At 42.9% G+C, this 15,152-nt stretch overlaps 1 protein-coding gene across 1 annotated transcript; it reads right to left on the bottom strand.

Annotated features, from left to right (window-relative positions):
• Window positions 1–5,176: 5,176 nt before the first annotated feature.
• On the bottom strand, window positions 5,177–14,812 carry SEM1 (SEM1 26S proteasome subunit). Its single transcript, XM_006271884.4, has 3 exons — window positions 14,670–14,812; window positions 7,625–7,718; window positions 5,177–5,377 (listed from the first exon to the last, which is right to left on the bottom strand). The coding sequence occupies exons 1-3, from the start codon at window positions 14,743–14,745 to the stop codon at window positions 5,335–5,337; spliced, it is 213 nt and encodes a 70-aa protein (XP_006271946.1). The 5' UTR covers window positions 14,746–14,812; the 3' UTR covers window positions 5,177–5,334.
• Window positions 14,813–15,152: the final 340 nt, after the last annotated feature.

The raw sequence follows: 15,152 nt of genomic DNA, 5'->3' as shown, positions 1-15,152 counted from the left end.
ACCGGAAAGAATGTGCAATGCTGAGGATGGGAGAGAGGAAAGTAGCAACATTCGGCAAGCCACCTGAATTTTGACATTTCCCATTTCTGGGTGAGACTTTGAAACTTTAATTTGTGCATAGTTTCTTGCTTTTTCTTTTCTTAAGCCAACTGAAAAACAAGTTCCATTCTGTAATATCACACTGATGTTATACAGTTCTTCATCTTCTGTGCAAATCTCTACCACTTGAATTTAAGCAACAGAAAGCAGTAGCTCTACTTGACCAGCAATAATATATGAGAGATGATTTCCCAGTGGATTTCGCAACTGGTTGCTGTCAACAATTGACAAGATTCACGAATCTTGAGTTCATAGATTCATAGATGCTAGGGTCAGAAGGGACCTCAATAGATCATAGGCAGGAAAGAGTGCTGGGTTCAGATGACCCCAGCTAGATGCTTATCTAACCTCCTCTTGAAGACCCCCAGGGTAGGGGAGAGCACCACCTCCCTTGGGAGCCCATTCCAGACCTTGGCCACTCGAACTGTGAAGAAGTTCTTCCTAATGTCTAGTCTAAATCTGCTCTCTGCTAGCTTGTGGCCATTATTTCTTGTAACCCCCGGGGGCGTCTTGGTGAATAAAACCTCACCAATTCCCTTCTGTGCCCCCGTGATGAACTTATAGGCAGCCGCAAGGTCGCCTCTCAGCCTTCTTTTGTGGAGGCTGAAGAGGTCCAGGTGCCCCAGTCTCTCCTCATAGGGCTTGGCCTGCAAGCCCCTAACCATACAAGTGGCCCTTCTCTGGACCCTCTCCAGGTTATCCACATCCCTCTTGAAGTGTGGCGTCCAAAATTGCACGCAGTATTCCAACTGCAGTCTGACCAGCACCCGATAGAGGGGAAGTATCACCTCCTTGGATCTGTTCATCATGCATCTGCTGATGCACGATAAAGTGCCATTAGCTTTTCTGATGGCTTCATCACACTGGCGACTCATATTCATCTTGGAGTCCACTAGGACTCCCAGATCCCTTTCTGCTTCCATTCCACCAAGCAGGTCATTCCCTAGGCAGTAGGTATGCTGGACATTTTTCCTCCCTAGGTGCAGCACTTTGCATTTCTCCTTGTTGAACTGCATTCTGTTGTTTTCCACCCATATGTCCAACCTGTCCAGGTCTGCTTGTAGATGTTCCCTGCCCTCCGGTGTGTCCACTTCTCCCCACAGTTTTGTGTCATCCGCAAACTTGGACAGAGTACACTTCACTCCCTCGTCCAAGTCGCTGATGAAGATATTGAAGAGTATCGGTCCAAGGACTGAGCCCTGCGGGACCCCACTGCCCACACCCTTCCAGGTTGATACCGACCCATCCACTACTATTCTCTGGGTGCGACCCTCTAGCCAATTCACCACCCGCCGGACTGTGTAGTCATCCACGTCACAGCCTCTTAACTTGTTCACCGGTATGGGGTGGGAGACTGTATCGGCCTTCCTGAAGTCTAAGTATACGACATCAACCCCTACTCCTGTGTCCAGGCGTTTTGTAACCTGGTCATAAAAAGAGACTAGTCAGGCATGATCTACCTGCTACGAACCCGTGCTGGTTCCCCTCAGCATAATTTGTCCTGCCCGACTCTCACAAATGTAAGCCTTGATAATTTTTTCGAAGACTTTGCCTTCGTTCCATTCTGGAAAGGCACGTGCTCCAGTAGGCACAAACTTGTCCCTTCCTACCATGCTTAACCTCTTTTGCTCACCCCTCTGACTTCTCATCTCATTCTTTATTTTCCAATTTTGGCTTTTCATCAGTCCTTACCCATGCAGTTCCAGCCTTGTCTCTCTGGCCTTAGTCAGTCTCTCCCTGCTAAGCTGTTCCCATTGCCATCCTCTCACCCATATTCCTCACCCCTTATTAGCCTCATTTCTCCTACTGCTGGTTCCTCAGCTGATCTCTACCCCCAGCCATGTTCCTATCTCCATTGCCCAACTGTCCTTGTCCAATCTCACCCTTCCTTGACTTACCATCCCACCCAGTTCTTGCCCAGTCTGTTTTTTCCCAGCAAACAAAAAGAGCTGCCAATAAGAGCTGCCTTGCAACTCACAGTTCTAATTTACTTGTCCATCTAGTCAATCTTTGGGTTCAGCTCCCATTCCCACTTTTCTTCCCCAACCAGTCCTCTCATTGTTCATTCCTCTCCCTCCACCTCAACCAGTCTAGTCCCAGTACACCTAGAGCAGATACCCTTCCCTTGACATATTAGTCAGGCCACTTTTTCCTCTTCCATTCTGGCTGGGACCCAGAAAGGGGAGGGGAGGCATATTGAGAACAGATTTTTTTTTCTGCCATTAATACAGGTGGTTGAATCAGATGTCTGTAGACACCCAGAAATGCAACTGCAAGCGCAGCCCTCTGTAGCCCAGCATAGACAGAATAAGCAAGTTTAGCTGCAAATATAAGTTTCTGAAGTCTGTACCTAATCAGTTTTTATGTAATAAGATATATAACTAGACTAATCTAAGTGGATTTTTAAGGGACCAAAGAGTTACTATGCCATGTATGGGACACTGGAGATTTGTCAAAGAAAAGGTGAGACTTTTGTGGACCATGTTTACAAGTCTCTCCCTCTAGCTCCATTCAGAAATTGAAGTCTTTAGCCAAACATATAAAACTGAGGCAGATGCCCTCCATGAAGTCTCAGGTGATTATAACTTGGCAGAGTTATAATCCGCTGAACACATGGTTGAAAATGGGAAGCATTTGGCAACTTTAATATTAGGCAGTCCTCCCAGTCAACAATCCTGCACACAAAGCTGTAGGGAAAGAAAGCTATTTAGGTTGCAAAATTGTTAGATGGAAGCTTAGAAATGCTGCTCTTACTCTCCCATGAAACCTGAACACTGGCCCTCCCACAGCCCTCCTTTGAAGGGGGAGACAGCAATTTTGAAGGGAAATCTTCCACAATCATGTCATTGCACCCCACCCCAACTTTGCCCATTTCCTTCCTCCACCTCTGCCAGTCTAGTCCCAGTCTACCTATTATGTCATACAACACATATGCACAAAGTAGTGACATTGAGATCATGCTACAAATCTGGCATTTCCTGATCCAGCCCTTGATTCGCAACTAAAACTCATTGCTCGTTTGCCTTTCTTTCCCCTTTAAAGAAAAGAAATTGCTATGCCTGTTAAAACTAACATAGCACAACTCTGTATGCATCATCGATTGGATTTGACTACCAGATTTACAACACAGACTGCTGCTAGAATAGCTGGTGTTTACTAGCTGGTGGTAGGAGAAAGGTATTATCCCAAAAAGCAGGCCATGGGGAGAGCATCATGGGATACTAAACCAACTCTCTTGCCCCATGCCCAAGTTCAGAGAAAGCCTCTGCATTCTTGTACCCGATTTTTCTGAGGGGAAATGGCAATTTCCAGGTTTTTCCTTAGTCAAGTGAGGAAACAACTTGACTTAAGTCAATTGAGGAAACAACAAAAGTGAAAAAGAAAACAGCACTTTTCTAACTTGATGGCTTCCTTCTGCTGATTCTAAGGCCTTCTACCAACAAATATAAACACTTCCTGAAGAAGATTCCTTTCCAATATAAAAAATGTTGTTTAAAGGCAATATAAATGTAGGTTCCCTACCAGCTCTTTTCTTGTTCACCCCTCCCCTCCTTGAGGACTGTGGTTTGCCTTATTACTGTATTACATCAGTAACAGAATAAAATTCAAAACTGCTCTCAACCTATTTACTTTTCAGGTCTTTATTAGACGGCATGTTCTTCTCCTGTTGAAAACAGACTTGTTTGTTAGTTCCCAAGACTAATACGTCCAGGACTCCATATTGAGCTATTTCATGCTGAAGTAATTAGTAAGACCCAAATTATGTGAGCTATTTTTAAGTCACTCTTAACTTTCACAATTCTATAGTTTGGGAAAAGAATAGGCAGACATCTATGTCCATTTGAAGTATCTAGCTTTGCAGAAACACTATGATGGCCTTTGTTGTTGGGTTTTTTGTTTTTTTTAAACAAAGCCCCAAGAGACAATAAAGCTTAGTCTTGGCAATGGCAAGTATCAGGGCCCCACGAGCTAAACTCAAGCAAGTCTATAGTCTTTTTACCAATGTGCGCCAATAAGCGTATCCAGTTATTTGGTTAAAAAGGTTAAGGAAAGCGTTTAATACTAGTGTTAAGACCTCCTTGGCCTGGTGCCTCTATGGATTATCTTGCTCAACTATGAAACCACTATCTGACAGGGCAATTTTTTGCATATGTGCAATGTTGTATCTTACAAAGAAAGCATTATAGCATATCAGCACTTTTACCTGTAATTTAAACTTACTCCAGCAGTTCAAGCAAGTCCTGTAGTTATACATGCTCGTTCATGAACAAAGACAAACTGAATACTAAGCAATCTTATATTTACCCTTGCATTTTCCAGAACTGTTCTCCCATCTCTTACATACGCTGCAATGAATTAACAAATCTGTCAGGAGATCATGCAGTGCTGGGTTCACAGGATTGTTAATAAAATATGAAAAATAGCTTTCCAGGTTTATAGTTCTAATACAAGGCAAGATAGTACCTTCTGGATTCCCTTATCACCTGCTGTTTGCTGTCTCCTATGCAGAATGAATTGGAAGTTCCACTTCAATGTTCAGTAGGCAGGTTTACATAATACAAACTCCCATAACAGGCAAAATTGCTGGCAATTCCAATAGTTCCAGGATTGGATGGCATGAAAAATAAGTTCCCTCTCACCTCTACAAGTGTGTCCTCCACCCAGGCTGAAGCTCAATGACAGGATTGGGAAGTCTAGACTTCTGTCATTTCTAACATGCTTTATCTGCATTATCCGAGGGCTTTATTTCAGTGTTATCAAACTGGTACTCTAACCAGTATATTAGGCTTTAACTTTGTTGAAGTATATTGACTAGCCCCCCCCCCCCCGACTGCCCCTCTTCCCTTGTTTGCATCTTGCTGGAATAATGAATATTGCCAAAAACATTTCCTTCTGACATTTAAACCTTGTCTTTGCTCAAAGACAATGCATCTACTATTTTAATTCTGTTATAGAATTTTACAAATTAACTCTCAGTGTGAAACCATACACACACACGCACGCAAAGACTCTGTTGCAGAAGCCATTAAGGATAAAAATATGAGTAAATCAAGCTTAAGGAATGCTGAACATGTGATACAGCTAAGATTAAAAATGTTTATTATTTATACAAAACAAAAATAAATCCAAGATAGATAAATGACTGAATGTTTCTTCTCATTTGCTGTCTTGTCTTCCTTTTTCAATATATTCCATCTACAGTTCAATTTTAAATCATTCAGTTTTCAGTGAAAACTATGAGGTCTCCATCTTGTATCCATGTTTTTCTAATTCAGCTCTGTACAAAAACAAGAACCAAAAAACAGACATACAGCAAAATGTTATACTAATTCTTAATACTAAAACAATATACATATTCTGTTACTTTAGATACGACTTGAACGACAGTAAAATTTGGGGCTCACCTGCTTTACCTTCTTTCTAGATTTCATCTTAGATCATATTAGAATTTTGATATGCATCCTACATAAACATTCAAAGGCTTTCTTAATGATTTTTATAACCCAATGTTCTTACCAGTGAGTTCAGACCAGGGATTTCATTTTACCCCTGCTTTTAAATTTAAAAGAAAAACCTCACTATGTGAACATTTAACCTTTCACATCCCTAGTTGATGGACTTAAAAAAAAAATAAGGCCAACTATTTAGGAACAAAGTAGTAAGCTTTGTGTTTATGCTTTATACATCATCACAATATCTTTGAACCTCATTAGTAAAACATTTGAGACATAATGTATATAACTCCTAAGTAGTCCTAATGAAGTCAGTGAAATTGCTTAAAAGTAAAGTTGTTTATATACTTGTAAAATCAGAGCCAAAACAAATGCAAAGGCCTGATCCTGCAGGTCTTACTCAGGCATTTCTTCCACTTAATTTGCTTTAAATAAGGCCTACATGATTATAGAGTTCCCTTCACGATCTTCAAAAGGGTTGTTTCCTCAAACAACTATGATAACCATCTTATCTATTCAATATGAACACACAGAATACTAAGTCACTCCACACTAAAAAAAAAAAAGTTATGCTGATCCAACTGAGAAGCAGGCATGGGTTTTCACCACCAATATACAAGTTTTACTTTTTGGAAAACTCAAGCCAGCTGTATTTTGGGATGACTGAAACACAATAGTGGTAACCACTGCTTTGTGGTAGAGGAATGCTGTTTCTTGTTCAATTCTTTAAAATTAAAGACAGACAAGGCAGTACAGGCCATCACCTTAAGTGACTAACTGATTCAGAGTGGCATAAGCTTTTGTACGAAGCAGCATCAGAGACAGTAGGTTGATGCTGCAAAAGCTTTTGCATTTCTGAACCAGTTAGTCTCTAAAGACTGCTAGAGACTATCACAGATAGACCCTGAAGACCTGCCTTCTGCCTGTTTTCAGATTTACATGGATAACAAACTTATTCTATTGAAATTTTGAGAGATATTAGGATATAAATTAAGAATTTTACTACACAATGCAAGGAAGGGACTGAAAATGATACAGACTATCAGGATTGAATCTTTTCAACCAGACTTATGCCACAGTTTGAGAATTTTTGTTAAATGGTTGATATGTTCTTTACATTGCTATATTTAAGCCCTGCAATGAATCTGAAACTGCTTACTGTCAAGGCAAAAGGCAATTAAATCAACAGGCTTCCCTTTGGCACCTACCAAGGTACCTGACAAGGGTCAGTTTAACACCTTGTTTCTCTGTAATACATAATCACCTTGTTTTAGATATTTTGTTTTGTATACAATGTACAAGAGAATTATGAAATATCAATATAAGCTTGCGCTTTAAATTCCTTAAATTGTATCTAAGTTTAACACAGAATTACTAATGTTACAAACAAACAGAGAGAAGGAATGAACTGGATTAGAAGTGCTTAACTCCTATCCCCAGAATGTTTGTTTTTTTTTTACTGTTACTGTAGTCTACCCTTCCTCACTAGCGCACATACATACACACTGCATGACCACTGTGTACATTTTGCTTACCTGACAAATTTGGCAGCAAATAAATGTTAGAGCAGACTCAACTATTTAGGCCAAAAAATGAGCAAGCTCCATCTCAAGGTACAGCAAAAAATAGAAGTACTGTTCCTTCACCATTTGTCTTTTCAATATAACTCAAATTATTTCTGAATTACATGCACATGTGCTATTTTATACTGGAAAAGTGTGGGCTTTATCATAGCTTAACAGTTATTTTCATTGTTTTATTAAGCCAGAAAATATTGCAAAAACCAGAACACTACTTTTTCTGACCAAGATGTTCAATACGTTGAGATTATTTTAGTATTTATCCTATTTACACACAAATAGAGAGGCTACTTTAAGTTGTAAGAACTGTAAGTTGTAAAAAGCCAGGGGGATATTTAAGTATGAAGCATGGATTTGGTTATATTTCTGTTTCCAGTATTCTTTTAAACCAATCGCACTTTTTTAAACCCACAGATCCCAACCAATTAAGAACTACAGGCTGCAGCTGTTCTGTTCCACTTTCTAAAACTATAAATTTAACTCTAATATTACCTTAACTGATTGGAGAAATCATCTTCTACGTTGTCATCATCCCAGTTATCTTCCCAAACGTGTGCATCTTCATCTTCATCTAAACCTGCCCAGTCTAAAAAGTCAGCAGAAAAAAAAATCTAAATATTTTAGGTTGCATTGCTTTGATAACATATGCTGTTGACAAACAAGTCTGGCCTTTTGATAAACTGAAATATCAATATCAAACACACTTCCTCTACTATGAAGAAAATTCTGATAATGTTAAAATGTTTGTAAGAATGATATCATGACAAGATGTTATTCAACAGCAAAACTTATTTATATATTAAAATTTGACTTCATAAATAAACTACCTTCTTGGTGTCATGTTTTGCATTGTCTATAAAGATGGCAGAAGTTTAAATATACAGAAAATTCATATGAACTTCTAGAAAGATTACATGAATACAAAAAAGTAATGTTTGTTACTTTCCTTTAGCACTCCTGGAAATTCTAAAATCCTTTAGGCCGGCACAAAGACATTTACTTTAACAACATTAAAAACTGATTGTTGAGTGCTTTTGTGAAGCAACCACCTTAATTAGACCTTTCATTGGTACAAAAAAACAGGTTACAAGGAACTCTTAGTAAAAATATCTGAAACTATAGGACCACACAACTGTTATGTAAATCAATTATGTCATATAATCATTTGCATTCTTTACCCCCCATAACTTTAGGAGCTCCCAGTTTTCTCATTCTCCTGATAATGCAGAAAAGTGGAAAAGCACTGCATAAAAGTTGACATCTATTGAAACATAAAAGGGCTCATGGTAGGAAAGTTATATTTGATATCTGTCACCCTATGGTAGAGATTTTAGTCAGGGGCGGGCAATTATTTCGGGTGGAGGGCCACTTACTGAGCTTTCGCAAGCCATCGAGGGCCGCATGACAGGCAGCCAGGAGCAGATTCATAGATTCATAGATGTTAGGGTCGGAAGGGACCTCAATAGATCATCGAGTCCGACTCCCTTCATAAGCAGGAAGGAGTGCTGGGTCTAGATGACCCCAGCTAGATACTTATCTAACCTCCTCTTGAAGACCCCCAGGGTAGGGGAGAGCACCACCTCCCTTGGGAGCCCGTTCCAGACCTTGGCCACTCGAACTGTGAAGAAGTTCTTCCTAATGTCCAATCTAAATCTGCTCTCTGCTAGCTTGTGGCCATTATTTCTTGTAACCCCTGGGGTCGCCTTGGTGAATAAATACTCACCAATTCCCTTCTGCGCCCCCGTAATGAACTTATAGGCAGCCACAAGGTCGCCTCTCAACCTTCTCTTGCGGAGGCTGAAAAGGTCCAGTTTCTCTAGTCTCTCCTTGTAGGGCTTGGTCTGCAGGCCCTTGACCATATGAGTTGTCCTTCTCTGGACCCTCTCCAGGTTATCTGCATCCTTCTTGAAGTGTGGCGCCCAGAATTGCACGCAGTACTCCAACTGCGGTCTGACCAGCGCCCTATAGAGGGGAAGTATCACCTCCTTGGACCTATTCGTCATGCATCTGCTGATGCATGATAAAGTGCCACTGGCTTTTCTGATGGCTTCGTCACACTGCCGGCTCATGTTCATCTTGGAGTCCACTAGGACTCCAAGATCCCTTTCCACCTCTGTGCCACCCAGCAGGTCATTCCCTAGGCTGTAGGTGTGTTGGACATTTTTCCTCCCTAGGTGCAGCACTTTGCATTTCTCCTTGTTCTCCTTGTTGAACTGCATCCTGTTGTTTTCTGCCCACTTGTCCAACCTATCCAGGTCTGCCTGCAGAATTTTCTAAATTTTTAGGGGCCCCGCAGGCTGGATAGACTGGCCTGGTGGGTTGTATCTGGCCCCCGGGCTGCATTTGGCTCACCCCTGTTTTAGACTGTTTGGCTATCTAAGTAAATTCTAAGAAATAAAATTGTATTGGAGACTATTGCTCAATCACCCCTACACAGCTCTTTAAATGGGAGAAAAAGGGCTACAGAACTAAATGTAATGCTGCCAGCACTGCACATACCAGAGGATGGATAAAGAAGAAAGGGTACAGATGGGAATAAAGTGGGGCAGGAGAAAGAAAAGACCATCCTAATAATTTTTTGTACTATGCTTGGTCACATTCTACAACTAAATAATAAGAGTTACAAAGGATTAAAGGAACTTATCCCAGCGCTACCTAGATAAAGGTAACATTTATTTATACACAGTGTATTTAGCAGTAATTCAGTCTATGGTCCTTTCGTGAAAGCCATAGGTAGTATTACATCAGTTACAGATATGGACAGATGTATTATGTTGCTTTAAAAAGGAGAGTGGGAAATTTACCATAGTTGAGCTATAACTTTTTCATCTATCTACTCCTATCCCACAGTGGAGTGGCAGTTAAACAAGTCAATTTACTCCTCTGTGGAAAAAAGGACTAAGTTGTTATGGCTTAACTTTATTTACTGTGTGACAAGAACAGACTGGCAGATGCTTGTTTCCCTCATCTGCTCTTTAAAATGGTTCATCTGGGCCTTGTTTCATTTATTTAGATTTAAACAAAGTATTTGCTTTTGCACTGGAGGGCTTGATACCCACTTCCCTGCGGAAGTCAGCCACCATGTTCGTTGGCAAAAAGAACATTCAAAGATACTTACTGCACCAGACACCATGCTCAGCCATAAGAGAAATACATATTCATGAAAATTTGCACTATACTTACATGAGCAAGCCTAGGTGACCTTCCTCATTAAAAGGGTGCAAAACAAATGAAAGAAAGAAAAAGCCTAAACTATACTCTTATTCTCTTACCTATAAAACTCAAGTATTTGTATGTGGATGCTATGTTCTGGACTCGTATACATAAATTGTTATTCTAGTTACATACATCTGTGACTAGATAAAAAGTAAGAGAGAGATATAGTATTATCTAGGACTGGAAAAATCAAGAATGCTTATAAAATGATCACCATTTTACTATGAACCAAAATAATAAGATTTATTCAGATAAACTGGTCATGACAGCCATCAGAAAACTTCAAAAATGAGGAAAAAATTGCATTTTACCTCAGCTGAAACACTACCTAAATCCCTATGGTTTCATCACTCAACATATATGAATTGGTTAATTAAATTCTTTTTAGAGTGCATTTCATACTAAATACCAAATAAAATACCCTATAAAAATACACTGCATATGTTACAGGCATGTAAATATGGTTTGATAAACATTTTCCTTAAAGCAGATTTTAAACAGGAATTAAAAGAGTTAAGAGAGCTTACAGCAAATGCAACGTCTGTTACCTTTTAACATGAGTCTGCACTTGCTAATTTCCCAAGGTAAAACCATTCTTCCTGGACATCTTGAATTAAACAATCACTGAATAAAAATAGAAATAGACCTGGCTGTAAGGACCAGAACCCCAAGACTCCCCCTTCCTGGGCAATTACCTAACCCAGTGATTCTAAATCAGTACCAGAGCACCCCAGTGTGCCTTGAGATCCTTTCAAGGATGCTGCAGGGTGCCATGCAATGTTAACACTGCTATACATGCAAACATGAATCACAAGATAATCTCAGATTTTAAAAAGGAATCCACAGTGTTTAAAGGATCCTGGCTAGATCTGGTTTCTCCAAGCTCTCTGCAACAGAACTGCTCTGTTATTTTTCTGTAGTCAAAAAGAGATGAAAACTAAAACCTGGCATTTTCCACAAAAGTCTCAATTCTATCAAGGGGTGCCCTGTGTCTAAAAAAGTTGAGAACAACTGCCCTAATCACTAAGCTACAGAATGTTGTTTGTTGTCCTTCTTGACCCAGGATCCTTGCTGTATGGTAGATCAGCTTTAACTGGAAAAAAATGAAGGATGATCCCATGTAGCCTAGCCCAGAGGTTCTCAAGTTTTTTTGTACCAGAACCCATTTGTAAACATGGATGGCCAGCCCCAACCCAGTAAATAGTTTAAGTAGAAGACAGCCCCCTGGTCCTGCCAATGCCTCACTCCCAACCTGCTGTCCCCTACCCCCAGGCTCCAGCCCCCCAATATGTCCAAGAAAGTGATCCTCCCCCTCTATGCAACACTGGTCAGGCCACAGTTGGAGTACTGCGTCCAGTTCTGGGTGCCGCACTTCGGGAGGGATGTGGCCAGCATTGAGAGGGTCCAGAGGACGGCCACTTGCATGATCAGGGGGCAGCAGGGCAGACCCTACGAGGAGAGGCTAAGAGACCTGGACCTGTTCAGCTTTCTCAAGAGAAGGCTGAGAAGGGATCTGGTGGCCGCCTATAAACTTACCAGGGAGGACCAGAGGGGAATGGGTGACACCCTGTTCCCCCGAGCACCTCCTGGAGTAACAAGGAATAACAGCCACAAGTTGTTTGAGAGTAGGTGCAGGCTAGACATCAGGAGGCACTACTTCACAGTCAGGGCAGCTAGGATCTGGAACCAGCTTCCAAGGGAAGTGGTGCTGGCTCCTACCTTAGGGGTCTTTAAAAGGAGGCTTGATAATTACCTAGCTGGGGTCATATAAGCTTAAACTTACCAGGGGTCATATGAGCCCAGTATTCATTCCTGCCCAGGGCAGGGGTCGGACTTGATCTGCTCAGGTCCCTTCCGACCCTACATCTATGAACCTATGTGGAGCAGGAGGTGGGGATGTGTGGGTTATGGGGGGCCTCTAGCAGCCCCTTGGCAGGCTGGAACTCTGCCAACCTGCAAGGGGAAACCCACTCTCTCACATTTTCCTCCTTTAAAGGAGAATCCATTTTTAAAGTGTATTCATGACCCTTTCATATATTCTTGCAACCCATTTTTGGGTTGTGACCCACGGGTTGAGAAACTTTGGACTAGCCCACAGCCTGTTAGGACACAGGCTCGCAGAAGACAGGTCATATGGCTTTAAACCCCTTCTAGCTGAGAAGCTAAAACGCATGACTCCCACTTCCTGAGCAAATGCTTTAACCATTAAGTTAATATTAAAAAATAGAGAAGGCAGGAAAAAAAACACAACAACATCACCTCTTTAACCCTCATTTTAAGTAAGAGTGGGCCCTGATCAGTTATTTCATAAAACAGCTATGAACACAGTGCCAGCCCTCAAAGTTGGTTCCAAGCTCAGGGTCCTAAGTGGAAAGAAGCACTTCAGCTCCAGAGAAGGGACGGGGGCCAGGTACACCCCTGTACTTAGCCTCACTTACTGGGAACTCATGATGACCACCTCCCTGATCAGCAAGTGAGATTTTTTGCATTGCCCTTCTGAGGTGCCTAACTCTATTTGCATCCATTACAAGGATCAGGGGCCTAACTTGATGCAGCTAATAACTTTAAATCAGCCTCAAGCAAAATGGCCAATTTTAAGTGGAGTAGTGTTGTTCCGACATAATTCTCTTCATTTAGACATGCGAGACATTTTGATTTTCCCATTACTATTAATTTGTCATCTATGAAAACCATGTTAAATCTTACTCTTTCACATTTCTGCATAGCCACCTATTAAACAGCTTCTTACAGATTTTTACTGGGGGGGAAAAAATGCAACGCTCAAGTTTAATTTATTCACATTCTCAGTAGAAAAAAAAAAGAAAGCTCACAGGAACATGAGCTGAAGTTTCTGCAGGGACGCGGGGAGATTTAAGTACACAGAAAAATACGGATTTAACAACTCTTTCCAACTCTTATATAAAAGGATGTGGTTTGAGATTTTAGGTTTTATTCAAGTCATTTTTAGTGACATTTGTCTAATTCAAGGTTCACACCATACAGGCCCTCCCTCTATTAATTTAATCCAGACCTCTACTCTTAAACAGTAGCAAGAGAAAAAAGAAGAAAAAAATCCTTTAGAAGATAAACTGACAAGATACCTCCTATGTAACCAGCTAATCCCCGTTTCTCATCTAATGGGAAATATTCTATTTGACAAGGCTTATTTGACATCTGAGACTTGTCGAGTTACTTCAAGCTGCAAGGAGGACAGTGAGGCAAAAATTGGTAACACCCGTTCCCATCGTGTTCTATACCACGAGAAATTTTCTCCATCCACTAATCCAAGCCATCCCTATAATCACTAGCATTTTCAGGGACTTGAAGGAAATGGACAATGATACCATATTTCAACGTCTTTTGTAACTGGACCTACAACAGGAAATTTTTACTTATAAGATTGTGAAGGAAGGTTCTTGCTTAGGAGTTCAATTCATTGCACTCATACACTGCTTTATTGATATGCACACACTCGTATAAGAACGGTCCTTTACTGAGTCAGACCACTGGTCCATCCTGCCCAGGCCCCCGTGCCACGCAGTGCTCTGCTTGGTGTCCACGCTTGATGCTCGTGTTTTGAACCTCTCCCCAGCACTCCCATCCCTGTTTTTTTATTTGCCCCAATAAATCTGTTGTCCCCTTTTCCTGTAGCCTCCCTGCCAGAGGGAGGCCAATGAGAAACCTGGTGGGCCGGGCCCAAGTGATAAAAGGGTGACAAACAGGCCTGTGTCACACAGCAGCAGACAGCGCACCCCGAAAGGGGGAGCCAACAAGGTACAACCAGGGGTTTTCCGCTGCTCCTTTCTCACTTGCGGCCTCCAACATTTGGAGGCCAGGCCCCTCTCTCCCCTGCTCAACAGCGACTGATGCCCCTTTTCTCCAGGCCTGCATCTGGTCCCTTGGTGAAACGGCCGAACTGGCAGCTCCAGCAGCCCCGAGTTCCCCGCTTCGCTTCCAGGCTCGGGGAGCAAGAACTTCCTCTTGTTGACTTTAAACTTACTGCCGACCGGCTGCGGGGTGCGACCCGTGCCCTGGTGCTGGGAGAGTTCACCTCATAAACCCCAACCGCTTTCTCTTCGTCTCCAAACCCCCCTCAAGCGGCTGAGCAGGCCTGGCCCCTCTGGTCTCTGCTCAGGGGGAGCCGCCCCGGCCCGCGGAGCACGACCCCGGCACTGAGGAAGGAGCCGATCGTACACCAACGCGCGCCACGCTCCCGGTCGCGCCTGCGCAGTGCGGCCCGGGCCCGCGACAGGGGCAGCCCTCCCCGCCCTGCCCCATCCCGCCCCGCCCGTCCGCGGCCTGCGAACCCCCCCGCCGCCACCTTCCGCTGGGAACTCCTCGAACTCATCGTCCTCCTCCAGAAGCCCCAGGTCCACGGGCTGCTTCTTCTCCGACATGCTCAGCCTGCTACTGCCACCGCTCTAGCCCGATCCTCTCCGCTGCCCCGCGGGGGATGCTGGGATACTGGCGGAACCGCCAGCGGCCGGGACTGCGCATGCGCCAGAGTCGAGCCAGATTCCCCTGACTCACGACGGCCGGCGTCCCGCGTATCTGCCGCTCTGTGTTCCGGCCCCGCCCCCATGCGCGCACTGTGCTCGGGCCCTGGCGGGGGGTGGGGTGCGCATGTTCCCTGGTGGCGCCCCTTCCGGCGCCCAGCTCGGTCCGTGCCTATAGACAGGCTCCAGGGTCGGCGCGGGGCAGCGTGGGGGAACCTGCCCGGGAGGGGGGCGCTTTCTGTGTTGCAAAGAACATTTTTTCCAACTATTTCGTAGCTCTGATAAAAGAAATCCCATCTACCAAAGAG

The sequence above is a fragment of the Alligator mississippiensis genome, chromosome 5 (assembly GCF_030867095.1).
Source record: "Alligator mississippiensis isolate rAllMis1 chromosome 5, rAllMis1, whole genome shotgun sequence".
NCBI lineage: Eukaryota > Metazoa > Chordata > Crocodylia > Alligatoridae > Alligator > Alligator mississippiensis.
The sequence above is the reverse complement of the archived record's forward strand: the minus strand, read 5'-3'. Positions and strand labels throughout refer to the sequence as shown.